This window comes from Tursiops truncatus, chromosome 20, assembly GCF_011762595.2.
Source record: "Tursiops truncatus isolate mTurTru1 chromosome 20, mTurTru1.mat.Y, whole genome shotgun sequence".
Taxonomy (NCBI): domain Eukaryota; kingdom Metazoa; phylum Chordata; class Mammalia; order Artiodactyla; family Delphinidae; genus Tursiops; species Tursiops truncatus.
In genome coordinates this window covers 14,439,682-14,467,361 of record NC_047053.1, presented here as the reverse complement: position 1 = coordinate 14,467,361, position 27,680 = coordinate 14,439,682, and the positions used below count along the sequence as shown (strand labels likewise).

General features: G+C 44.3%; 1 protein-coding gene, 1 long non-coding RNA gene and 1 other non-coding gene across 4 annotated transcripts in view; 1 reads left to right on the top strand and 2 right to left on the bottom strand.

Moving 5' to 3' along the window:
- Positions 1-25,275, top strand: part of LOC109548620 (uncharacterized) — a 30,729-nt gene extending 5,454 nt beyond the window's left edge. The window contains exons 2-7 of the long non-coding RNA XR_012328390.1: positions 4,873-4,937; positions 8,325-8,436; positions 10,248-12,479; positions 15,291-15,953; positions 20,542-20,703; positions 21,758-25,275. This is a non-coding gene — a long non-coding RNA (uncharacterized lncRNA). The remainder of the gene's footprint in view (positions 1-4,872; positions 4,938-8,324; positions 8,437-10,247; positions 12,480-15,290; positions 15,954-20,541; positions 20,704-21,757) is intronic.
- On the bottom strand, positions 1,587-27,680 carry SLC6A4 (solute carrier family 6 member 4). 2 transcript variants are annotated; one of them, XM_019926960.3, is made up of 13 exons: positions 27,338-27,680; positions 24,707-24,841; positions 24,050-24,269; positions 23,088-23,226; positions 22,410-22,544; positions 21,728-21,831; positions 20,497-20,624; positions 18,793-18,905; positions 18,000-18,131; positions 16,870-16,969; positions 15,322-15,422; positions 11,195-11,362; positions 1,587-6,746 (listed from the first exon to the last, which is right to left on the bottom strand). In XM_019926960.3, the coding sequence occupies exons 1-13, from the start codon at positions 27,678-27,680 to the stop codon at positions 6,672-6,674; spliced, it is 1,893 nt and encodes a 630-aa protein (XP_019782519.2). In that variant the 3' UTR covers positions 1,587-6,671. The 2 variants fall into 2 exon arrangements, with proteins under 2 accessions (XP_019782519.2, XP_019782520.2); XM_019926961.3 differs by lacking the exons at positions 1,587-6,746; positions 11,195-11,362 and having other exon boundaries at positions 15,401-15,552.
- On the bottom strand, positions 20,148-20,220 carry TRNAG-CCC (transfer RNA glycine (anticodon CCC)). The gene has a single exon. It is a non-coding gene; the product is annotated as a tRNA-Gly (tRNA).

Below are 27,680 nucleotides of genomic sequence, written 5' to 3'. Positions count from 1 at the left end.
GCTGCTATGAACATAGGGGTGCATGTATCTTTTCTAATTATAGTTTTGTCCAGATATATATGCCCAGGAGTGGGATTGCTGGATCATATGGAGTGGGATTGCTGGATCATATGGTAGTTCTAGTTTTAGTTTTCTGAGGAACCTCCATACTGTTTTCCATAGTGGCTGCACCAACTTACATTCCCATCAACAGTGTAGGAGGGTTCCCTTTTCTCTACACCCACTCCAGCATTTATTTGTAGACTTTTTAATGATGGCCATTCTGACCAGTGTGAAGTGGTACTTCATTGTAGTTTTGATTTGCATTTCTCTAATAATTAGTGATGTTGAGCACCTTTTCATGTGCCTAGGGCCATCTGGAGAAATGTCTGTTTAGGTCTTCTGCTGATTTTTCAATTGGGTTGTTTGTTTTGTTGTTTAGTTGTATGAGCTGTTTATATATTTTGGAGATTAAGCCCTTGTCATCGCATCATTTGCAAATGTTTTCTCCCATTCTGTAGGTTGTCTTTCCGTTTTGTTTATGGTTTCCTTTGCTGTGCAAAAGCTTGTAAGTTTGATTAGGTTCCATTTGTTTATTTTTGCTTTTATTTCTATTGCCTTGGGAGACTGACCTAAGAAAACATTGGCATGATTTATGTCATAGAATGTTTTGCCTATGCTCTCTTTAAGAGTTTTATATGGGTGATGATTTTAAAGAAAGACATGCAAGTAATGTTTGGCCTGCAATCAGAAAACCTAGGTATAAGGCCTGTTCTAGAACTTTCCGGCTGTGTGAACCTGGGCAAATCAACTGACCTCTCTGAGCCTCAGGTTCCTTATCTGCAGAATGGGGGAAGTAACACTGTCACCCATGTCACCCAGAGTTCTGATGATCAAATGAGATGATCTATGTGAAAGCACATTATAAACTGAAGCTCTGCACAAATTGCAAAAATTGTAGTAATTTATTTAGCTTTACTGAAATTTAATATCTCTAACTCTAGGTACTTTTTTTTTTTTTTTTTTTTTTTTGCGGTATGCGGGCCTTTCACTGTTGTGGCCTCTCCCGTTGCAGAGCACAGTCATCCAGACGCGCAGGCTCAGCGGCCATGGCTCACGGGCCCAGCCGCTCCGCGGCATATGGGATCTTCCCAGACCGGGGCACAAACCCGCGTCCCCTGCGTCGGCAGGCGGAATCCCAACCACTGCGCCACCAGAGAAGCCCTCTAGGTACTTTTGATGCTAAGTATTTGCAAATCACATCCAGTGATTTTATATTTATTTATTTGGTTCCGTTTGGTCTTAGTTGTGGCAGGCAGGCTCCTTTGTTGTGGCAGGCGGGCTCCTTTGTTGTGGCAGGCGGGCTCCTTAGTTGTGGCTCACCGGTGCCTTAGTTGTGACATGCGAACTCTTAGTTGTGGCATGCATGTGGGATCTAGTTCCCAGACCAGGGATCGAACCTGGGCCCTCTGCATTGGGAGCATGGAGTCTTAACCACTGTGCCACCAGGGAAGTCCCACATGCAGTGATGTTTTGGGGGATGTGTAAATGTTTTGACAATATACAGTTAAGATTTTTCTTTTAACCTTAAGAGTTTGGAAAGGTTTTTTTGGTTTTGTTCTGTTTTGTTTTTTAATGAGACAGAATCTATTCATCATGATGTTATGAGTTATTACAGTAATAGTTCACAACAAAAGGCATTTACTGATACCTTAAAATATAGTTTGGAACATTTATGACTAAACTGCATAAATGTATACATGGACATTTCATGCATCTTAAAGAGGGGACTCCTATTTTGTATAAATAAAACAGGTTTAATTCTGTCACTGAAGTTTAAAAATAAACACGTTTCATGTAAAAAATAATGTTTCATGGAAAATTTCATATTATCACTGTTGACAGGTGAATAGTGGAAGAAATTTATTCTTCTTAGCTCTAAATAATGTGGAAGAAGAAAGGAAAGATGAGGAAAAAGAAATACCATTTATATAATTCAACTAACTGTATATAATCCACACTTTGAAGCACCTCATTGATATGTTCAACACACAAAGTATCCTGAAAATGTTTTTTGTAAATCAAATCATATTTTAAATGCCACTGGAGAAATAACTGCAAATTCTTATGTAAAGTCCCTAATTTTATCCTTTAAACTTTGCATTTTTCATGTATCAAGTTTTAAGATAAGGTACACTTACCATATTAGAGTTTGAGTAAGAATCAAATCGTTTTTTTAAAAAAAAACAGCAGATGTTCTTATTTATTTATGGAAATTTAGGTATTTTAGCATAGAGATGGGCTAGCTGCTCCTTCCTAAATATTTGTTGTTTGGACTGTCAGTGTTTACAAATTGTTAGAAATAAATTATCTACTATAATTGTAGTCTTCAGTTGTAGAACTGAAGGACTGAAATCATTTTTTCTGTATCCTAAATGATAAGGTTCTTCTTAGTTCAGCAGACATAAAACTTTCTTCTGATGACATGCCCCACCAATGCACACTGGTTCCAAATTAGATTTGGCCAGTGAAATAATCTCTTTTTGATAACTTAAGGGAAAAACTTGCATTGGTGGCAGAGCAATTTGGTGTGAATTTTATGATGTGTTGGTAAGAGAAATACAACCTGAAATTCCAATTGAAATATACTGTGAATTATTTCCAAAAAATAAAGACTTCTCCTGAAAAGATGATTTGTTTTGAAACACCTAATGTAGAAACAGTACTGAATGAATTATAACTGTATGTAACAAAAGGAAAGACATATTTAAGATTCCATCTTTTCCATTGTGGTAAATGCCTACTAAACAATTGAGAAGGGCATTATTTCATTCTAGGAGAGGAAATAAAACTTAAGCTCACCTTCCTTTAGAAACTTCCAGATCCCAAGAAAAGTAGAGAAATTAGCTAGGTTTGTTTCTGCCTCTAAATGTAGTTATCTGAACTTTAAAATATTGTCCTATCATTGAAATTTAGAGACAGTTAAGCAATGAGGGGAAAAGGTGATACTATAAAAAGTAAGAAAAAAAGATTTAGAGCTTTTAAAATAGTCCTTCCATGGAACTGAACGTGACAAATTTTAATAAATATCAGACTTATCTCTGATATTGAAGAAAAGAATTCAGAATGTTTCAAGTGGACCAGGAAAGCTTTCCACAGTGTAAGAATATTCCCTGTCTTAATGGGTTTCTTTCCATATTTGGATTTATAAATTTCAGTCTCTAACATACTTCTCAAGCAAGCATTTTCTAAGTTCCCCTTCCTAATTTAGAGCCTTTTGTGTAACTCTCCTTGCGTTTTTAAATAATGATGACTTTAAAGTATACAACTTCTGGGCTTCCCTGGTGGCGCAGTGGTTGAGAGTCCGCCTGCCGATGCAGAGGACACGGGTTCGTGCCTCAGTCCAGGAAGATCCCACATGCCGCGGAGTGGCTGGGCCCGTGAGCCATGGCCACTGAGCCTGCGCGTCCGGAGCCTGTGCTCCGCAACGGGAGAGGCCACAACAGTGAGAGGCCCACGTACCGCAAAAAAAAAAAAAAAAAAAAGTATACAACTTCTTCCACTTAGCATAGGACTATTTTGCTTTTATTGCTTTATGGGGATGACAGGTTGTAGTATAGTCTCTCTGAGGAATCTGCTATTTCACTTCCCCATCCATCTCTGACAATAAAAGAAAAAAGGGAGGGTAGAAAATGCCTTCTGAATACTGCCTTATTTAATGATATCTTAAGCACCAGATGTTGATTTATGAGCAAAGAGACATGCTATGAAAGGAACCAGGTGTGGATTGTACCACTGGGTAGCTAAGCATTGTCTAAAATGTGTAAGAACAGCACAGTTAAGCCACTGCATTCCATGGTTTTAAGCTTTGCTTGACAGTGACCTCCAGATCAGTTATACAACAGATACAATGTATCAGGTCAGCCTTTCCTAATTATCAAAAGAATATGGTTCTAATTCTAGGAGAATAATCTCCCTTTTAAGGGGTCAGGGTGGGGTGGGTGAATTAAATGGAAATTCATACTTACACTTAAATATTGAGGTTGGTGGCACCAAATTAACAAGTTTCCTAAAAAGCAGGGACGATGAGAGAGTGACTCATCTCAAGAATAACTTTTTGCCTTAATTTGAAATTCATTATTTGGTTTGATTGTGATTGTTTGATTTTGGAGCTAATACATTGACTTTGGGTTTGTTGGGGTCTTTGCATCCATCTCTACATGGGGCAGCCAGGGCAATGAATTTAGGTTACAAGTCATATGCATTCCACACAACAAATGGAATAAGTTTTAAATGGGTTGCAAGTTTTTTGGAATAAAGATGAATTCTTTGGACTCCATTACATGTCAACATATAGGAACAACCTCAATCAACTGAACTGCCTCCATGCCTTTGCTTGTGTCTTGCCTATTTCTCAGGTATTTCTCACTAATAAAATCACAGAAAAAAAATTAACTTCAGTACTTAAATAACTTTACAATTCATTCCATTTTTAGTTTTTACTTTTATGTAAATGCTACATTAGATGTAAAAGGTCTTTAAAAGATTTATTTTAAAGTCCATTTACCAACTCAAGTTTTCCTTAAAAAAAAATCCATGGTATAGTATTGATAAATAGGGGTCAAGTAAATGCAAACTATGCTGAGGAGAGATGTTGAATTTTTTCCTGTCTAGTGACATTTGAAAACTTTTCAAAACACCTGTATAACACCTGGCTTGACAAAACTTTGTTTGAAAAAGTGCTTTTTAAAAAATGATATCTTTGGAAAATGCATAAGTGTGTGTGGGATGGGGAGAATACATATCTGAATATATTTATAAAGCAAGTTCTTAAATTTGCAAAGCTGTTTACTACTGAATATGCTGCCACTTATATAACCTCTCTCCTTTCAGCATGCTAGAAAGCAAAGAGAAGACATGAGGTAGCAGGAAGGAATGAAAGAGTGAAGATAATGAAGGTAGGTCAGTGAAGAGTCATTTTTAAATCCCCCTCTCTTTTCCTCTAATATTTTGGGAAACTTCTCAGCAGCTAACATCTATGAGGAAAATATTCTGCTAGGAAAAGCAAAGAATCAGCAACAGAAGAATGTAGGGGGAATACAGGAAGATGGCCAGGGAATACTGTTGGGGAAAGGAAGCCAAGGGAGGAAGCTCTATAATTGGATTAAACTAGGCTTCTGCTATATAGATCTTTCTATAAGGTTAGGATTAAGTTAGATTTATATAGAGGACTGATGTGATATGGGGCCAGATCATTGAGTCCTTTTATCATTGACTAGGCTTTACTCCCTTTAAGATTTTGGTAAGGAAATCTCACACTACTAGGTAAAATTTGCTTCTCTACCTATGCATCTGAGAGTCCCAAGCCACTGAGATCAAATATACTTGATCTGTATTAAGGGTTTTATGTGGCATGTAAGGTTATTCACTTAACTGACCCTTTTCCAATCAGGCTTACTTAGACTCAGTCTTGAAAATTATCTGGAGGGCTCAGTATCCTGGTAGCCAACCAGGAAGGGTCAAGGGGTTGGGAGGAGGTTCATTTAAGGCTAACCCAGATTCTCCAATTACTTTTGGGTTGAGGATGACCTTGGTTTAGGTCAGGGTACCAGAGCTCTACACTCTGTGAAAATTTGATTTATCCACTCTTCACAAAGCCAAGTAACATTAATGGTTAAACTGAGTCATTTGAAGTAGAGCTTAAACCAGATAGTCAACTGAACACTGAAGATGCATTTATCAATATTCATCTTCAAAGTAGTTCATAGCCAAGCCACAGTGACTAATGAAATAGGCCAGATTTGCCTGTGGAACATTATCCTGAATGTTTAGCAGAGAGAGACAAGAAGATGGCAGTGAAGTGCAAGAAATACTAAAGCATGGCCCATAAAGGAAGATGTATGGGCTAAAGTTCATTGGAAAAGGAGTGGGTGGCAGAGTGTGTTGTAGTAATTATACCCTTCAAATAATAACATACATACAAATTTCAGTAGGTGGAATTTGTTAATGTAAGAAAAACTAGAGGAAATTCATAAAGTTTGTAATGGGCCCAAAGTATTAGAATGGAGATAGGGATACACTGGAACAACAGTATACACAAACACACATGCTCACATGTACACATTATTTTTCAGCTTAGCTTCTTACATCTTCCTCTCCTGACTCCAGAGCAGTACACAGGTTACAGGGTTCTAGTAGATTCCAGCTATAGTAGAATTCTATGCTACTCAGGAAATATATGGCTAGCAAGACAGTATCCCTGTTTTCTTCTAAATGGTTTATGCATTCATGAACAGTGAAACCTTTGGAAGCAAACGATGTTAAATACTGATGATCGTAACAAGGAATGATACAGGAGACTTTCACAGACTTGATCCTAAACCTAATCCTAACTGACGACATTGTGGTTTTCATCACCTCCATACACACCCTCCCACATCCAAAGCAGTCCACTTCAGCTGCATCACAGAGTCTAACATGATAACATGTCTGGGAGATTTCACAGAAATAAGTGGCTGGAGGCCATAAGAGTCTGGGCACCATAGTCTTTTGGGACTGTGTCTCTATGAAGAAGGCCCTTCCATCGGCAGGCTTAGCTGGCAGCTCATTGACTTAGAGGGGGAAGGCGAGGTGTGACTTGTCAGAACTGGAGGAAGAGCTTGTTGGGAAGCCATTTTCCTTTCATTGATGTTTTACACAGCGTTCAAGTGGATATCCCCACAGGGAATTTCTGTCGGTGTTTCTGGAGTGATACCTTTAATAAGACGCTGTTAGGAAGAAAACATGATGTTATTAATATTCTTATAATTTAACAGTTTAAAATTTTTTTCAATATTAATACAAAGGTTAAGTAGCATTTAAATGGCATTTAATAGTAAATTGGAATAGTCTTACTGACTTTCCTTAAGAAAGGAATCTGCAATTTATTTGTTCTCAAATATGGGTAAAAATGGCATATTCAGGAACTATATAAGCATCTGTAAACTAATTAAGAAAGTCATCATAACACTAATGGGAGAAATGATGGACCTTCAATAGAACCTCTGCTGGCCTGTAACATGCCTTTGATGGCCTGGGAAAGGGCATCCTTTTCTCTTGTCAGAGGAGGCTTCATGTGGCCCACAGGGCTTGGGAAGCAAAGTGAGCTCTGGATTCTGGCTCCCCCCACCTCAGCCATGCTCCTTGTGCCTGCATACATGCTACAGGCACAGTGCACAGTGCCATCAGCTACTGTAACAGCCAGGATGTTACTGATTTAATGAATTTACCTGTTAAGGAGCACTGGTTAGTTCATACAAGGGTGCAAATTATTACATAATTAAATTTTAAAAGATGTGCCCATTTAAATCATCATTCGTAAAGCAATCTCATGTTGATGTAGTACTTAGCACAGGGAAAAGGCTGAGAATTTTTACTTTAGAAACAGCTGAGGTACACAGAAGCTTTGGGACAGATCTGAAATATGCTTGGGCTTGGGTATGAAATATACAGCCTGCCTTGCAAAACTTAGCATCAGTGACACGAAGCAGCTCAGGGATGTGGGGAGCACTGCAGAAGCGTAGAAGAAAATCTTTGTTAAGTAAGTTGCTCAGTAAACTCTTTGATGCCAAAAGTCTGTACATATGGTGAGCAAGGCAAAATTGGATCTGAAAGCATATTTTGATTTATTGATTTTAGGTGAAGCTCTGCTACTTGTCCTTTTTATTTTGGATTGAAGAAGTATGTAGTCCCCTTCAGTTTTTTTTATTTCCTGGTTCTGGGGGTTGATTCTTCTTTAGGGAGCAGGGCCTATGGAATTTTAAAAGTTCCCATTCTCATAGGTAATGAAGTTCACAAAATTGTACATGTTGTGTTTCTAATGACCTTAATATTTCAAGAACTAAAATCTCACACTGGAAATCCATTTAAAAACGAGTTGCTGCAGTGCTCATCAACTACCTGGACATGTCAAGTCATAGAAAGCAAAATTTCACAAACCATCCTTTCCCACAGATGAATCTGTAACCCATAATTGATTAAGGAGAATTAGGCCTTGCTAATTGGGAACTGGACACATCACTGTAACTAGGGTAGAGGCAAGACCCACAGTAAACAACACTGTAAAGTAGAACATTTGGCTTTTGTGCCCTAGCCCCCACCTGCCCATTCTCCTGCCCTTCTGGCTGCTGATCTCCCCAAATGCCAGGTCCACCTTCGTCTTCCATATTTCAGCAGCATTCCAGTTGCCACGTTACTATCGCTCTCAAAATTTGCCAGTCCCTGGCCTTCTGCAAGGCAATCATCTAAGCAATGGATCACTGTTGCCATCTTCATGAATGCTTACTTATTAGGGACCATCTTCCCAGTGTCTTTTTGCAGGTTACTAGGGGCTTCTGGGGGCAGTGACCTAATCCAGTTGATGACTCCAACCTTGAGACTTCCAGGTTGCAGATGCACATGATAGCCTCCAAATTACAGGTGAGTAAGTGGTGGCTCCCTCCACAAACTGTAGCCTTGTATATGGCTAGGGCCCAGAAGAGTTAAGAAATTTACTTATTTTCTTTTTAACCATACCAAAATTTTATATGAGTTCTCCCTCCCTCATAGATAGAATGTTCAAGACCATCAAGTCTGGTATTCACAAAAAATTTTAGTCCCTTGGGGTGCTTGGCAAAAACATGGCATGCTTTATTCTTATCAGAAATTAAGCATGCACATAGGCGTGTTAAGGCTTTTGAGAAATCCTGTAGTAAAGAGACCTATTTACCTTGCCTTAATCCAGCATTCTCCAAAATTATTTGACCACGTAACCTTTTTCCCCCAGCAGTAACACTTATTCATATCCCGTGGAACTACTACTACTCCTTAAAACATACTTTGGAAATGTTAATCCAATTCAATGAGCACATTTTAAAGATGAAGAAACTAAGGCCCAGAGCAGGTAAATGACTTGCCATAGTCTTTTCCCTCCTAGTCCCCCTTGACCAGCTATATCATGATGCTTCCTGGTAACCCACTGTTTCCCATCTGGTGGCCTATGACAGACATGGCCCTGCAATCGGCCTTACCTCTACTACTAATGGATCTGAGCTCTGTTAATTATACACCGTTGGGTGGCATTTCCTTGTGGCTAACGGGGAATTTGCAAGAAAGATGATCAAGACTTGAGGTACAGTCTGTGACCAAAGAATACTGAAATTTATTAACCTAACTAGAGTTCCCACCCCTGACCTTGGACTCTGGGTTTGAGTCAGCTGGGCCAGTGGACTATCATGACTGCCATAAAGGACAACCTGAAGGAGCAAGTACAATGACTCTTGTCTGAGCGTGTATTTCAGGCAACACCAGAGTCCAAGCCCCTTTGGGAGGAATGAGGTTGTGATAGGACTGTTTTGGGTGTAGAAAATTAGTAACTCCTGGCAGAGTTACTAATTCTGTTCACCTAGAATTCAGTTTTTCTGTTTGGAAAAAGAAGCAATCTCAGTTCTTAGAAAAGAGATGATGTTTAATGGCCTCACATTCTCTTGCTTCGTGTTTCTTGTGAAATGTTTTAGGAAGATGAGTATGATGATCTGATATTTAAGTTTTGCTTCTAAGAGTCCGTAGACTAGCCCACCTATGCTCTCAGGTCATTATAGAGCACAGGTCCCTCTAGCTCTCCCCCAAATACCACTCTTCACCTTTGAGCTTGTCTCCTACAAAAGCACCCACCCACAGACTTCTAAGTGGCCGCTCCTTCAGGCTCTACTGCCACAGTAACCTTACTATGGCAAGAAACACAACCAAACAAGTAATGACCCAAGCATTTTCGATTCTGGTAACATTGCTAGGAATCCTGGCAGCCTGAACACTAACTATTGTCAGTACAGGATGAAAAGTGGCAACTCATCTCTCCCTAACCTCTAGAGCCAATTTCTACATTAGCAAACTATTAGTACCCTGAGGACACAAAAGAGAAGCTGCATCTAAACATGAAAGAGCATTGGACCAAAAACCAGAAGACTTGGATTCTGAGCCTCCCTGTACTGTGTATCCCTGGACAAGTCACTGAAATAAGGAAACTATGAGCAGCATTATTCCCAGACTCAGTATCTTTGTCTGCTAATGATACCTGCCCATCCACCTCACAAAGTATTTTGATAACAAAATAAAATAGTCTACATGAAGATGCTTTAAAATACATACAATCTTATACAAATTGTAAGATTCTGTTATTGAAATTTTTACAGCACATTATTCATTTACTGACATGAATCTTGCTAAAATGGCAACTTTTTTTTTCATTCCAGTGACTTGAACTAAAACTACGATATTGTTGCAACACCCTTATTTAGTGATTTTCAAAACAGCCCTTGTAGGGCTTCCCTGGTGGCGCGGTGGTTAAGAATCCGCCTGCCAATGCAGGGGATGTGGGTTCGAGCCCTGGTCCGGGAAGATCCCACATGCCGTGGAGCAACTAAGCCTGTGTGCCACAACTACTGAGCCTGCGCTCTGGAGGCCGCGAGCCACAACTACTGAAGCCTGTGCTCTAGAGCCTGTGCTCCGCAACAAGAGAAGCCAACGCAGCGGGAGGCCCACGCGCCACAACGAAGAGTAAGTAGCCCCCACTCGCTGCAACTAGAGAGAGCCCCCGTGCAGCAACCAAGACCCAACGCAGCCAAATAAATAAATAAATTTTTTTAAAAAAAGCCCTTGTCACACTGCTGTTAGAAAATGACCACAGGCATTTTCCATCATAATCTCTACTTAAACCAAGTGGATTTAATTTAAATCCACTTAAATCAAATTTGCGTTATTGCTCCAGACACCACTGATCTGATGTGCATGCCCAATGCCATGCAGGAGGCAAAGCAGTTTTCTGATATGTTTAGAATGCTATACACCAAGCTGTGTGCTACGGTGCATCCACATGGCCAGCTCACTCTTTCGCCTTTGTACTTGTGGCTTATGGGAGATGCCTTAAGGTGATAGTGGCAGCTATTAGAGACTACACGATGGTATAGTTATATAATTATATAAGACTAAGAGCCTCCTGGTGAATTCTTGTGGCGGACTTAACATCCTTTGAATAGAGCATAAGAAGAGAACCCTTTTCTCCCCAAACAGTTACCAATCTGAACGAACACACACACACACACACACACACACACACACACACACACTCTCTCTCTCTCTCTCTCTCTCTCTCTCTCTCTCTCTCTCTCTCTCTCTCTCTCTCTCTCTCTCTAGCACATACCTCCTTAAGTGTCCCTGGAGTGATGATCAGCCGATAAGTTATATACATCGGGATGCAGATGAAAGATGACATTCCTATGCAGTAACCCAGGATGATGCTCCACTGAGGATAATTATACTGAAAAAGTCGTAGCTGTGGTGGGCTCATCAAAAAACTGCAAATGATGAACTAAAACAGAAATTCCAAGAAACATTAAAAATTTTTCACGCTATCCACACAGAGACAGTCCATATACCACAAACACTGAACACTAAAGCTAAGACACTTTCATGAAATTGCCTAAGTGTGATATATCCTAGATTGAACTCTGACACAAAGAAGTCACTAATTTCTCTGCCTCAGCTGCCAACAATGAAGCGGTTAGGGGCTTATCTTGATTTTCCTCCCTACCCCCACCTCAGCCCCTACAGTGGGGATGCCAAGGCCTCAGAAGGTTATTTAGGGGGGTTACAGCGCCCCTTTCAGGGCAAAGGAGAAGAGACGCATCCATCAGGAGTGGTTCAGGCCCCGATTTGTGAGACAGTGGAGGAATAAACTGGGAGACCTCTCCATAGCTCCTGCCAGTCCTAGGGCTTCATATTTCTTTCTGCTTTGTTTTCATTTCCTCCTGCGTTTCTCTGTGGTGATTGTTTTTGGTAAGATGGAAGGTACCTAGGTCCAGGAGACGTAATAAGGTTCTCAAGACCTGGAGAAGACTCAGGCTCCTAGGTAAGTTCTCCTTCTCCCCCCTTTCCTTGCATTAACCCCAGGCTAAGAACTGGGATTTCAACAAGGATGGCTCTGCCGTGAGGCATCTTGATAATAAATGACTGCCTGCCACAGGCCCTTGTAATGAAAAGAATAATGGAAGGAAAAAGCAGCTCAATACACTTTTGATGTGAAAATTCAGTGAAGATTCCGACCAAGAAAAATTCCATGGTGTGCTCCCAGTACTCGGTTTATGAGTTTTCTTATTTCAGTTTGGTTTCCAGAGACAGCGTAAATACCAGTTTTTGCCTAGTAACCGCTGTGCTGAAATCGTTATTGCTTTTGATTTAATTTTATCTTATTATTTCATAGTCATAAAGAAGACAGTAATGTAAATTATTTGTGGGCCTAAACATCTATTTATATCTTTTTTTTCTTTCTCTTCACATAATAAAATGGGAAATTGTTAAACACACATTCATCTTCAGAACAGTGTTATCCTGAGTCCAGGAGGAAGCTTTCAAAACAGGAGCCCAGCCAATCGCAAACCTTTCTCTGGACAGACTCTCCTCAGCCCCAGACCCGGCTACTGAGAAAGGTAATTTTGAAACAGGGAAAGGTGGGGTCTGGTTAGGAGCCATCCCTGCTGTAACTCGTCTCATCTTGATGTCAGGTGTGTGAAACCTAATGCAGTTCAGGGAGGCCTCAAGCTCTCACTGTGGCCACTAAGTATTGCTCCAGACACCCCCTCGCACATCCCCACCTCCTCTTGCTCATATACGATATTTTTCTTTTTTATAACTTGGCTTCAGTGAAAAAGAATATTTTTAGTAAGCTACTCGTTGTTTACCTAAAGCAGCTTTAAAAAGCCCAAAGCAGGGGATCTGTTAAGTAAACCCAGAAGTGGAAGACAGATTTGCCTCCTCTTAACTGGGCCCTGGAGCACTTACCTTTAGAGGAAGTGAGTAGAGTGAACTTCACAGGAATTATGTCATGTCCCTGAACCCAGATCTGTACCTGGGTTTTGCTGGGCACGGAAACTCATTGGCTGTACACCAAGAGTTCACCCAGTTTGCCAGACAAGCACAGAAATGAAAATACTAAAAGCCTGGGGCCAGGACTAGGGTAAGGCATATGAGATATTCACCTTGGGCACAACATTTAAGAGGATGTCAGAATTTCAGTAATCAAGAAATAATAATAATATAATATTTTAGTGCAATACTTTAAAAAGACAAGCTCTGACAGGGCCAGATTAGGGCAAGGTGAGTGAAGTGAGACATGCAAGTATATGGTTGGATCCCGTATTTATTTAAAACATTGGTATTTTGTTCATCAGGGATTTTTTTTGCATTAATTTTGATTTTTAAAAACTACTGCATAAAAATAGTATTTATCGGGACTTCCCTGGTAGTCCAGTGGTTAAGACTCCATGCTTCCACTGCAGGGAGCAAGGGTTCGATCCCTGGTTGGGGAACTAAGATCCCACAAGCTGCGCGATGCAGCCAAAAAAAAAAAGCAGTATTTATCTTGACTACTGAGTTTTTTGGTACCCCTGGAAATTTTACGTCCAGGATGAGTGCCTTGCTTGCCTTTCCTGAGTCTCAGCCCTGAACATCATTCCCTCCCTGTGTGGAGAATATGAAAGTAGACAAACAAACAAACATGGCTTCTTCCCTCAGGGAACTAATCCAATATCTCTCCTTCCTTTGAAAAACAAATGAAAAGATTTAAGTAGATTATCAAGAAGCACTGGTAACAATATTATAACCCATTTATGTCAGGACTTCTGCTTCTACTAATGGCAGAATAGTGATCCAGACCAACCCTCTCACTGAAAACAACTAAAATTTCTGGATTTAAAAATACATTGTTTTAAATTTACCAAAAAAGCAACAGCAAGCTGACAAGGTAATAAGGAACTACCAGGCCAAGATCTAGAGGAACACTGGAGCCCACAGCACACACCAGAGCCCCCAGGCCCTGAGAGTATCTGCTACTTGGGGCAAAGGTTGGCTTTGGTTCTGGAAACCTCCAGGGTCCAGGGGAATGGAAGTCAAGGAGGGATTCTGGGGTAGAGAGAGACACGTGCAGCATTATGGAGGCAAGAATGAGCACGCTGTCCATCTTATAGGTTAACATCGAGATGTGCAGGTACAGAAAAGCACAAAAAATAAAGAACCACCCCGAGGGCTTCCCTGGTGGCGCAGTGGTTGAGAGTCCGCCTGCTGATGCAGGGGACACGGGTTCGTGCCCCGGTCTGGGAAGATCCCACATGCCGCGGAGCGGCTGGGCCTGTGAGCCATGGCCGCTGAGCCTGCACGTCCAGAGCCTGTGCTCCGCAACGGGAGAGGCCACAACAGTGAGAGGCCCGCGTACCACAAAAAAAAAAAAAAAAGAACTACCCCGAGAAAGTCAAAATAGAATGCAAAAAGGGTTGTTTTGAAAGAAGGAGAAGGCACAGATGCATACATGTCCTATGATGAAATGGATGGTCCAGATATCCTAATAAGCAGGAGCTGGACTGAAGGAACAGTCTCTGGCTCTAAAAGACCAAAAAGCTCCCCCCACCCCAAATCAAGTTACAGATAAATGAAAGAACTGAGAGTAATCCCTGCTGATGTGCACGGAGTCACTTTACCCCAGGCTACCTCAGAGTGCACTTGGGATGTTAGCATGGTGCTTATCCATCTTTGGGCAAACATCTCCTTCAGACGGGTACCAGGAGGGACGTGGGGGCACACGCAGCAAGGCTGGAGTCAGCACTGAACACGTCCTGGCAAACAGGCAACCCTTGGAGCTGAGCTCTCTCATTCTACAATGAATGGATTCTACTTTTGACTCAGATCTACACCTGAGAAACCTGGTGGGGGGTGGGGGTGGTCTTTAAGAAAATGAATACAGAATTACTAGGACCCTTGTTAGGTCCTTCATGAGCAGCACAGTAAATACTTCCCCGGCCTTGAACAGTTCTTGTCATGTGACCTTGGACCCTAAACCTCAATTTCTCTGAAACTGTGAAATGGGGAACTAGAACTCTACTTCATAGAATTGTTGTGAGAGTTGAAACAGCAATGGGTGTTAAGTTTAGTGTAAAGTCTGGCCTGGCACTCACTGCTCAGTGAACGTTATGTGTCATTATCACAGAGCCGGGGAGGGATGAAATAATGTGACAGAAACCGGAAGAGTGGTTAACTATGGGGGGCACGTGACTGGGAGGGGACACAAGAGGGGCTTGTGAAGTATTGGTCATGTGTTTCTTGGTATGGTTTTAGCTACAAAATGGTGCTCAATTTATAGAATTTCACTGAGATGTACACTTGTGATTTGCACACTTTTCTGTATATATATGTTACACTTCGATAAAATTTATTTTTTTATGAGTGTTTGAGGGTGAATCTTTCTCCAGGGCAAGAAGGAGAAGGGAAATGACAACTCACCAGGAGAAACAGAGGGCTGATGGCTACCCAGCAGATCCTCCAAAACCATCCAGGGCTGAAGCCAAGCATTTCCTTCACGTCACTGCAGAACTGATTGATGCCTAAAATCATCCAAAAGAGAACGAGATTGACCGAGAGAGGAGCTAGACTGTCCTCCTATCCCTTGACTCTCAGAGAGAGTAACCGCTCTGGAGTTTCTCCAAAGGAGGGGCTTGGGGTCACCAGTCTGGTCTGAAAGTGAGATGGGGGACTTGTCACAAAAATGCACGTTACAGTAAGCAAAGCTCTCTCTACACAGAGTGGGAGGATTGGTGGACATCTGGGGAGGGACCTAAAGTCCCCTCTTGGTGCCCACACTGCCTTTCTAGGATTTCAGCATATATCTGATTTTATCGTTACTGTAGAAAAGGAAGTGGAATTTTATCTAAAAATGGTGAAACCACTTGACAGAGACTGACTCTAACCATATGCTGGAAACTTTGAAGAGAAAATTTTAACCACACTGTTGCACATTCATATGTCAGATCAAGATCAAGGTTCTTCTTAACTGGCATGGAAGTGAGGACTGGGGGAGAAATCGACAAGAGGAAGGAAGGGTGCTCTGCAGTTGCTTCCCTGAAAGTGCCCAGCAGGTCTGTAACATCACACACCTTGCACTTGGTCCTCCGAAGTGCTGAGGAGGTGGGGAGGACTTCTTTCAAAAAAAAAAAAAAGGGGGCTTACATGCAACTCAAAATGTGGGCCCCCCCTTCTTTATATTATGTGTAATGACACACATGCTAAAGCTGTTCTGCTATCATAGAAACTAGGAAAATATTTTCAGAATGAAATCATCACATCTTGATTTTAAAGATGAAGAAAGGCATCTCTGAACTTGGTTTTCTTCATTTCCATTGCCTGTGCCCTCCTCATCCTCGCCCAGGGGCTCTTGGGATCCCTGCCCATGAACCTGTGTCAGCTCTCTCTCCGCTCCTGGTGGTTTCACCCTTATCAGATTCCATCCCACGATTGGGGGGCCGGGGGTGGGGGCGGTGTAAATTGGAGGCTTTACCAAGACAGATAATGCAAACAAGAACATTCTTGCCTCTTCCTGAGAAGATAAGCTCCTAAACTCTGTCTCAGGAGTTTAGCACTCTGGAGGGAGTGCTTGTTTGTGAAATTTAAAGTGGGGCCACTCTATGTAACAGCAGAATATTGTACACTCTGCAAATGCATTCACTGTGCACTAGTTCTTTGTTGTCTGTCCAATTCTTAGAGCCTGTCAGGATCGTAAGCAACCACTGTGGATGAGCTATAGGGAACCACTTCAGCCCTGTCTCCACTGGGTAAACATATAAACTCAGAAGAAAAAATCATCCTCCCAGGAGTGCAGGCAATCTGTTGCACAGAGTGTGGAGGAAGTGATGACCTGTTTTTGAAGAAGGGATGCAGCAGGTGACGTCTTGTACACTGGCCTGCTTTTCCCTGACGACATCGGCCCTTCTGTATTCTGGTGGCTATATGGGCTGGTGTAGGAAGGATCATAGCTAGTGGAAGGGAGCATCTTACCATAGAACCAATACACAGCAATTGCTTCTATCAGGGCAACAGTGAGCACTGCAGGTCCCGTGGCAAACTCCTCCAGCAGCTTCACCACATAGGCCCCTCCCTGGAAATGAGACCACAAACCCGGTTAAAGGCCCTCTAAGGCACTGCCTCCTCTTTACAACAGGAGCAAAAAGACCTTCTTAGGATAATTCTGGAAAATTCTCTCTTTGGGTCTAACATAAGTGTCCCAGAGCCTACTTCTTGGACTGGCCTTGGCAGATGGGCAAGATTTCATCCCATCAGACATACCTCTTCCCGCCCTACAGGTCACTCGTCTGGTTTCCACTCCCCACTAAGCTTTAAGACAAACTCAAAAGCGCCTCTGGATCTGTTTTCAACTTTCTTCAATTTACTGAATACCTACTGTGTATTCTACCCCGGAAAATCTACAATACCAGACACACCGGGCCCAGTGGTCATGGTTTTTGCCTCTGTCCTAACTCACAAATCCCTTGGGTCCTACTCAGGGCCCCACAACCCTGCTGAAGCTCCAGAGCCATTGGGGTCATGGCTTGAAGATGTTTATCTACAAAATCTGCCTTGAGTCAGAAGGATACACGCCTACAATGCCTATGGGTACTATCTGATGCCTGATTTACAGTTTGACAGTATGTGCCTAAGCTACCCCCCCCCCCAAAAAAATAAAATCACTAGAGAAGGTCTAACTTCTTTACCATTACAAATTCTCTGGAGGAGATGAAGTGACATTACAAACATGAGATGCCAGCCTCCAGATGTTTAGCATATCAGGACATCAGGGCACTATTCCTATGAAAGCAGCCCTAAGGACTGGAAATAGACTGAAAAGACACATCTTAGTTTTCCTCCAGATAGTCTGTCAAGCCTTAAATCTAGTTGGATTTGCTGTAAAATGCTGAGCCTCCAGATACCACGCCCAGATTCTTCAGACAGATGCCACTAGAAACAACTTTTCTTCCTCTCCTTGATGACTAACTTTTTAACAGCGGTGACAACTTCTCTCCCTTTGGCTCCAAAGCCAGGGCACCATGTGGGATGGAAAGGAACAGCTTCTTGTAACATTCTGTTGCCCTAGGGGAGGTTGACTCTAAGTTTAGGGTTTTGGTACTCACAAAAGTCAGGGTGATCAGGGATCCAAAGAAGCAGGTAATGACCACGCTGAGCACAAACCACTCCCGGCGCTTGGACCAGATGTGTGGAAACTCATCCAGCACGGCTGTGATCACCCCCTCCAAGCCTGCAAACTGAGAGGGGCACACAAATGGTCACTGTGTAGACTTTGGGACAAATCTGTTACCTCTAGGACAGTGAACAGAAGGGAGGGGTTAAATTGCCAAGTGACCTGTCAAGCTGATCGTGACCAGTTCCCCCTACTCACCGGCCCTCACTGGAAACATATCTCTGTTTTTTACCCTGTCATTTAGAACCCATTCCTAAGGACATCAAGGAAAGAAAGTATAGCACATGGACAGGACTTCTTTACATGAGGTGTCTCGGGGAGACTTTGGTTGCACCAGAAATACCAACTGAAAGCTGAGACTCATTCCACACTAATGATATGAATGCTGGGCTGCAGGGCACTGAGACACAAGTGTGACCTTGCCCTGGCCTTCAGGTGCTGCCAGTCTGGTCAAGGGACAGTGCACAATCAGTGCACAACAGTTCACATATGCTGAGCTCTTGGCCTGTGCCTGGCACTTTACCCTCAATATCCCATTAATGCCTCTAATGTACTAGAGGGCAGTAAGCACCCAAGTGAACAGGGGCTGAGGGAGCACCAAGAGGGAGCAGCCAACATGGCCTGGGGTGGCCAGGATGGGAAGGAATGGGTACAGCTTCCTTCCCCTCCTCCTCCCCCCCTTCTCCCTCCTCCCGAGAGCCGGATTTCCCTCCCCATTCACTTACTGTGCTGTCCAAGCCCAGTGTGATTAACATCAGGAAGAAGATGATGGCAAAGAACGTGGATGCCGGCATGTTGGCTATGGCTTCCGCATATGTGATGAAGAGCAGGCTGGGGCCTGAGACAGAGCGGGAAAGAGGAGGAGGTGGTCGCTGAGACCTGCCCTACAAAGATGTCTCAGGAGAAACTTGGCCACACCAACAATTACAACTCCTGTCACAAAACCTTACATGTGAATCAGGGTTGGACACGTACCAAACGCTTCCTTACACCCCACACCATCCTACCTGGACATCCTGGGAGGCAGGAAGGGAATAGTATCCACCTTGAAGAGTACGCGCCCTCAACCAACATGGAGAAACGAAGCAAACCTGAGACCTCAAGACTAGCAAAGCTGAGCACATGAATTGGAGTGTCCACTATATAATAATTCAGTGCTTTTTTTTTTCAACATGAGGATTGATATATCTCTGAAGTCTCACAGCGTTTAGCTCCCTCTTCAGCTCCAGAACAGTAGGAAATGTTATACTGATTTCAGAAGAATCTAGCGGCCTCGGAATAAAGACCTCCAGCTATTTTGAAGTCCTTTTTGATAGTATGAGGGACATGTCTTCAACCTCTCATGGACTAGATAGGCCGCCCTTAGTTTGGGGCATGGAGTTCATCAGAGCACCGTGTCGGGCTAAAGACAGATGTATGTTTGCAAGAAAGCCCTGGGACTCCATCCACAAGATCCCATAACCTCGTCTTCAACGTCTGTCACTCTTTTTCCATGAAACCTTACAGTACAGTAGAGTGCTACATCATCTACATTTAATTTTTCTGCAAAGGATTAGTAATCATTTGCTTACTAGACTTGGACCCATCACAGGACCCAAACACACTTTTTTTGTTCTGTTTTGTTTTTTTTAAATAGGAATTGCTATCTGTCTATTTATTTGTTTAGGCTGTGTTGGGTCTTCATTGCTGCGCGGGCTTTCTCTAGTTGTGACCAGCGGGGGCTACTCTTCGTTGCGGTGCACGGGCTTCTCATTGCGGTGGCTTCTCTTGCTGCGGAGCACAGGCTCTAGGCCAGTGGGCTTCAGTACTTGCGGCTTGCAGGCTCTAGAGCACAGGCTCATTAGCTGTGGCACACAGGCTTAGTTGCTCCGCGGCATGTGGAATCCTCCTGGACTAGGGCTCGAACCCATGTCCCCTGCGTTGGCAGGCGGATTCTTAACCACTGAGCCAGCAGGGAAGCCCCACACTGTTTTTTAGTTAGTTTGTTTTATTTGGCTGCCGCTGGGTTTTAGTTGCGGCACGAGGGATCTTTGTTGTAGCATGGGGGCTCTTTTAGTTGCAGCATGCATGTGGGATCTAGTTCCCTGACCAGGGATCGAACCTGGGCCCCCTGCATTGGGAGCACAGAGTCTTAACCACTGGACCACCAGGGAAGTCCCCCAAACCCACTAGTTTTAAAAGCCATCATCCAAGTCATATTTCCAAGCCCACAATGTATTCAAGGCCCCAGTACTGGGTGCCGAGGGAGCTGCCCCATTACCACGATGGAAAGGGTTGAAATTTCCAAGGCAGTAAGTTTCTCTAAAACCTTTGAGAATTTTAAGAGGAACATTTAGAAATAATGCAAAAGTTAGATATTTGTAAAGATCCAAAGAGCAGCAAAGCAATTCAGTGGGAGCCAGGAACCCAAACAAAACCCGAGGTCCTACCTGCATCTTTGGCCACCTCAGACACATCTTCGTTCCTCATCTCAGCCATATACCCCAGCACTGTGAAGATGACAAATCCTGAAACGAAGCTCGTCATGCAATTCACCACGCTGGTCACCAAGGCGTCTCTGGAGCAGAAAACCCAAGGGGCCTGAGACATTTCCAAGTCAGCGATCTAAGGAGCATCTGTCTCCAGCTGTGACAAGGGTGAGTGGGCTGAGCTCACAGGGACTTCAAGCCTGTCCGGGTGTCTCCTCCCCTCCTCCCAGGGCCCAGCCTCTCAGACGGGTTGCATTACCTTGAAGCACAAGCTGCTGTTATCACCACGCATGGCATGGGGAGAACAGCAGTCAGGGATGGTTTTAAGAGATGATTTTGTTGTAAACCAGCACAGCACAGACCTCTGGATTTCAAACAAGGCTTGTTCTGAAGCAGGGCCTGAGTTGCAGCCGGGGCCAGGAGGAGGCCTTGGCCTTACATTTGTGAAGACCTCAGATTTAGACTTTTGACATTATGTGTAAATGAGGTTATAAGAGTTCCACAAAGATATCCTGACACTTCTAAAAGAGGACTTCATCATACAACTTTAGGCTGGTGTCCCAATGCAAGGCCACACTGCTTAGGGTGCATGTAAATTCCTTTTTTTAAAAAAAAATTAATTCTATAATTATCTTACGAATAGCACAATCAGACTGCTGGACATTGCCATCTGTGATAGAATATTAAGACAAAGTTAACTCTAAAGATGAGGAGTGATATTTAAATCATAATTGGCGCCATGCTCCCTGTTTTGTCACATTTCTGAAATGAGATTTTGACATAAAAATTATGGCATTCTATGTTGGTCAAAATAGTTCAATCATTATTCTTTTTGTATATATATACACAAATAAATTATCACAATTTTTGTTGTTAAATACATTAACAGGTCAAATCTAAACATTGAATGTATGTTGTGATTTCTGTAAACCTGCTTTGGAATTTCTTAATTTTTCCTGACATATAGAGAATCTCACAAAACAGAAGTGGCCTGGAGCCTCTCTCAACGCCTGAGTGAGGCTATGGTCTGGGTGAGTGGTCAGGCACCTGTGGCACCCCTGAGGGTCAGAGTGTCAACGTGGCCTAAGCCTGGCCAGGTTTGAGGCCATCGGTTTGATCGCTTTCCTCCAGACCAGCTGACTGACACTCACTCCACTTTCAAGCTTTGCTTGGGGGGGCCCCAGATACTCACTGGTAACAGTTGTTGTTGAATTTGTTGTAGCTCGCGAAAGCCAGCAGGACCCCAAAGCCAGGACCGAGAGAGAAGAAGATCTGGGCGGCCGCATCCACCCACACCTGCAACACAGCAGAGGTAAGGGCCAGGGCCGAGACCCAGGCCATCGCTGAGCACCAGCAGGGCCAGCGCCCTCATGCCTCCATGTGGCTACATGCAGAGGCAAAAAAACAGGCTTCTCAGGGCTCCTTCCAGGGCTGGCCACATACCAAGTGCAAACAAATGTGAGTTCTCTTCCTATCACTTAGCCATAAACCAACGCAGTGGCCTCAAGTGTACTTTTTTTTTTTTTTTGCGGTATGCGGGCCTCTCACTGTTGTGGCCTCTCCTGTTGTGGAGCACAGGCTCTGGACGCGCAGGCTCAGCGGCCATGGCTCACGGGCCCAGCCGCTCCACGGCATGTGGGATCTTCCCGGACTGGGGCATGAACCCGCGTCCCCTGCATCGGCAGGCGGACTCTCAACCACTGCGCCACCAGGGAAGCCCCTCAACTGTACTTTTCATGCTTGTATTTCTGGTTTAAAGCATCACTGCAGACTTGCCGCTGAACCCAAATTTCAGTTGTTCCTACTGTCCTATTCGGAGGACTAGCTTCAGTTAGTAAAAAGACAGGTGCACACTGCTTTCCTCATTATCTTACCCCTGTCTCCAGGAGTTTCTGCCAGTTGGGTTTCAAATAGAAGAGAACTCCCCTCCAGGCTCCGGGGAGGGTGGCCCCCCTCACCAGCAGGATTGAAAGGATGATGTAAGGGAAGGTGGCTGTTACCCAAACCACCTGTAAGGAAGGAAACATAGGTTATCACCACATGAATGCTGGTGTCTTATTCTTGAACACGTCCAAGAAAGAAGATCTACCGCTTTTTTTTCTGTAATTTTAGGAGGCAAGGTGGCAGAAAGATCACAGCCTTTAAAATCATACAGGGATCTGATTCCCTGCTTGCTGGTACTAACTACTTCTAAACACACTCCCCATCTGTAAGATGGGGAAAATACCTAGCAGGAGACAAAGTAGCCAGTGTATACAAAACACTGTACATGGTCCATGATGGGTTTTCAGTAAATTATTGCCACTATTATTAGTTATGACACTACCAGCGTGTTAAAGGAATTTTTAAAAAATCATACAATGGTTCTTGGGATTGACCCATTTCTAGAATTTTCTAACCGATTTGGTGACGAGACACTGAAAATCATGGAATGTGTTTGGTGTAAAGGAAAACATGTCCCCCTGTCTCTGGCTATCCAGGCCACTGAATTCTGAGTTAGACCCTCCAGGGCCCCTTGGTAGGCCTGGATCAGCAGCCAGAGTCCTCCTCACCTTGCCAGATGTTTTGACACCTTTCCAGATGCTAAAGTAGATAACAGTGAAGATCAGCATGATGCAGAGGGCAAGCTGCCAGCTGATGCCCCCCAGGTCCTGGAGCCCCTTTGACCGGTGGATCTGCAGGACGTGGCGCCTGAGTGAATGAGAAAGAAGGGCCAGTGACGTGGTCTGAACAGTTACCTGAGCATACTGCGTGTGATACCTCTGGGAGGACACCAAGAGAAAAAACGGACACAGTACTGCAAGGATCAAGTGGTCAGCAAGCCTCGGGAAGAGCTGGGAGGGGCTCTGCCCATCCTGAAGGAGAGAACAGGGCAGTCAAGCCAACCAAGCCTGGGAAGAGCGCTCGACCCAAAAGCAGACTTCCAGGTCTTCTTCCTAGGCTGGGACCCAATGAATGACTAACATGACTGGCTTCTGGGTGCATGAGGATTTGTATGTGTGGGCAGTGGGTCCCTTCCCCACCCCAAAACAGCTCCCTTTGGGCTGCTATTGCCTGAAATTCCAGCATTAAAGAAAACTGCCTACTCCAGGCATCTTCTTCCAAAGGGTAGATCCCACGTATTAAGTGAATACATGAAACCAGAAACTCTTTGTGTAGTTTCAAACTATTGAAGCAGTGGGAGGCTTTGCTTCCATGACAGCTGGCTGCAAGGAGGGCCCAGGAAGAAGGGCAGTTTTGATGCAGGGGAATAATTTTGGAATGTGAAGGTAGGGACTGGCCTGGGCACAACAGAAAAGAGGGGGATGGCGCAGAGACCCAGACTGTGGAGCACTCAAGGTAGTCTCCCAACTCCCTCACTCACGTTTACTCCCCCTCCCCGATAGCTTCATCTCTCAGAAATCCATCAGCCAAGAGGTGAAGAGCCCCTGGCTCCCACCTCCCTCCTAAGAAGCCAAAGCCCAGGGGTGTGGCCTGCCCCTAACAGGCCACCCCCTCGCTTACATGCACTTACGTATAAAATTCTTCTGCAGGGGATGTTGAGTGGAGTGTCCAGGTGACGTTGTCCTCGGAGAAGTAGTTGGTGCAGTTGCCAGTGTTCCAGGAGTTCTTACAGCTGGTCCAGGGCAGCTGGGCCGCAAAAGAGGAGATGAGGTAGTAGAGCGCCCAGGCCATGATGGTGTTGTAGTAGGAGGCGATGTAAAAGGCAATGATGCAGATGGCGTAACCGATCCCTGGGAGAGAGAGGGTGAGGGAGGCCAAGTTTCAAGGGCAGCCCAGCAGTTAGGCAGGGCATCAGGGGCACTGCAGCCCGGGTGAGGGCTAAAGGTGGGGCTGCCATTCATTTCATCCTCCAAAGACTCCAGGAGACAGTGGGAAAGTGGCAATATGGTAGATTCCTTATTTGTATTTGCAGAGTTACATGTTCTAGAAAATGTGTACATGTGCTATTAATGCTTTTTCTATTTCGTTTACTTTTAATTGCCATTTATTCTATTTTGCTTTTAACAATCTCATACTGCTTAAGCAGTCAAAACCTTAATTACTCAAGTTATCTCCCAGGGATACCTAAGGCCTAACTGATTCCAGAAGAAGGTGTCCAGCTCGACCCATTGATAGAAATCATCACTTCCCAGGAGGACCCACTCACCCACCCAAGCCTTTCCGTTACCTTTGAAAATCGGGCAGATTTTCCTCCATATCGAAATGCATCCATTTCGGTGGTACTGGCCCAGCGCGAGCTCCATGTAGAAGAGCGGGATCCCCCCGAAAACGGCCATGATAGTGTAGGGAAGGAGGAATGCCCCTGAGGCAGATAAAAGACAGTTTCACTCCCTGCCCACATCTGACTCAGGACAGCCCAAGTGATCTGGACACACAGAGCCATCTGATGCTCCAGAGTCATGAAGCCACCCTGTCCTAGTGACCTCACACGGTGCTCCCCTGGTCTTAATCCTTTGCCAGAAGTAGTCGTAGACAGAGCTCCACAGTGAAGTGAGGTTTGGGAGGAGGCAAAGAGTACGTGGGAAGGAAACTGGGTCTGGGAGTCAACAGAAGAGGCCCTAGGACCAGTTCCACTTCTAACTGCCTGGAGGACCCTTCTCTCTGGGCCTCTTTTTCTTCCACTAGAAACTGACAGGGTTGAGGAGAACTGAGGTTCCCAAACCCAGCCACTCATCATAATCACTGGTAAGCTTAAAAACACACACACACACACACACACACACACACACACACACCCCCCCCAAAAAAAAAACACCCACCCAACCTGACCTCCTGAAGCAGAAGCTTCAGGTATGAGTAAAACAAAGGTTTTTTTAAGTTCTCCAGGTGATTCTGATGCAACCAGTACATTGACCAGCATTTGGGACCCTTGAAACAGATCTCCTGCGACAACCTGTACAACAGCTGCAATAGTCTGTTGACTACTGCACATCACTGAATTAGTATCTTTGTTCATCTGTATCCCTGGCTCCAGACACTTGACTACTGATGTTTGGTTATACTTCCATAACTCCACGGAGCCAGGATGCTCCCTCCTGAGCCAGATTTGCAGGTGTGGCTGAAATTTGCAGGTAGTTTGCTACAGAATGAGAAAGTGCAGAACTGCTGCATCACTGGAGATGCTGGTGTCTCCTGGCTTTTGTGGCTGAGGCAGAATTTGGGTATGCCGTGCTGGGGATTGCTCACCTGCAGCCTGAGTTTCGGCCCAAAGGGTGAGCCGGCTGTGATATTTCCTTGATAACTTTCCCTCCCATAAAGTGTTCTGAACCTAGAAATCTGAAATCTGTGCAACTCAGAAAGGTTTCATCTAACTTACAATCACACTGGGTAAATCTGGCTTGAGAATAATAACCATGTTGTATTCTCATGATGACATTTGTCCAAAAGGTTTGCTTGACTGGCTTTACAGTAGGGAATGAGTGTAGGGGAAACATCACCGGTGACCCAACCCCTTATATAATGCTCAGGCTACAGGCGGGTCCTCCCGAACTAGAGATAAGATGATTCCAACTGCCCCTCCCAGGCCAGGAACGCTGGGCTTCCCGGCACTCCCTCCACCCCCCACCCTCCCGGAATAGCCTTTGCTGCCGAATGGACCCAGGTCCTTAAAAGATGCAGCAGATCCAGGCAACTCTGTGTCAGGTCATGGAGGAAATGAAGGCGACACAAACGAATTGTCCCTCAAACCTCATTTTAGTTACCCTCCTAAATCTGTTGCCAGAGAGCTCCTGTCAAAATAAATGACTGGGACTCCCCTGGTGGCGCAGTGGTTAAGACTCCACGCTCCCAATGCAGGGGGTGTGGGTTCGATCCCTGGTCAGGGAACTAGATCCCACATGCATGCCACAACTAAGGAGCCCACGAGCCGCAACTGAGGAGCCCATGAGCTGCAACTAAGGAGCCCACGTGTCGCAACTAAGATCTGGTGCACCCAAATAAATTTTATAAATAAATAAATAAACAAACAAAGATTTGACTCCCACTTCTGGTCCTTTTCCTATTCTGATAGCAAGTCCATTGTCAAAACAGAGGCCCCATACCTACCTGCTCTGCTCTCTGGGACTCCCATATCTATGCCTACAATCAGCTACTATTTTTGATAATCTGCAAATAAACTGCTCTGTAGGCATTAGGAATAGTAGGAGGAACAAGAAATCGTCTCTGGCCTCAAGAATCTAACACTCTTGTAGGAGCTATAAGGCATATCCATATATGGTTTGGTGCTGGCATTAACGTGGCTGGGTTCAGCTACAGATCACGCCCAGATTGTAACTTAAGACTGTGGACTTGAGCTGACACCCTCTCTGCCCTCACACAGGTCCAAAGGCCCAGCAGGGTCTGGGAATGTGGAGCCACTTCCCAATTTTTCCTTTCACAGATCTAAGCTCTCTGGACTCTTCTGAGCAGAACCAGCCAGCAGGAGTGAAAGAACTCAGCATAATGCTGATGCTCATTCCCCCATGTCTCACGTGGAGGAGAGCAGGGCTTGTATAATGCAGGGATGAGAAGGGGGCTCTTCCACAGATGAAGCATTAATGATGCTGAAAATCTGGTGAGGTCAGGTTCAGGAGGGCTTTCATTCAACTTCATGACCCAGAGAGCCACAGACATGCTGACTTAAAGTTTTGGCTTACTGGAGATGTGTCTTTTAGACTAGCTTGAAAGGCTAACAACCATGTTCCCAGATGCATTATCAGTTAAACAAGACAGAAAAGACATGATTTATCCTCTGGCCTCCCAAGAGGATCTACAGACCACCCCTGGGTCGCAGCCTCTGCTTGCAGCCCATGATACTGACCCCCTCCATTCTGGTAACAGATGTAGGGAAAGCGCCAGACGTTGCCCAGGTCCACAGCATAGCCAATGACGGAGAGGAGGAAATCCACCTTCTTGCCCCAGGTCTCCCGTTCCCCTGGATGAACCTCAGCCACTAGGGTGGTGGTGGCAGCCGGGATGGAATGCTGAGGGTCTTCTCCTGCACTGGGGCTTGGAACTGCCGAGTACCCATTCGAGATTTGGCTGGACTCCGCCTTATCCCCGGGGACAGGGACACCCCTCTGTAGAACACTGTTTCCTTGACAGTCTTCTCCATCCACATATGCTGTTAGCTCCTTCTGGGAATTTAAGGGTGTGGTCTCCAT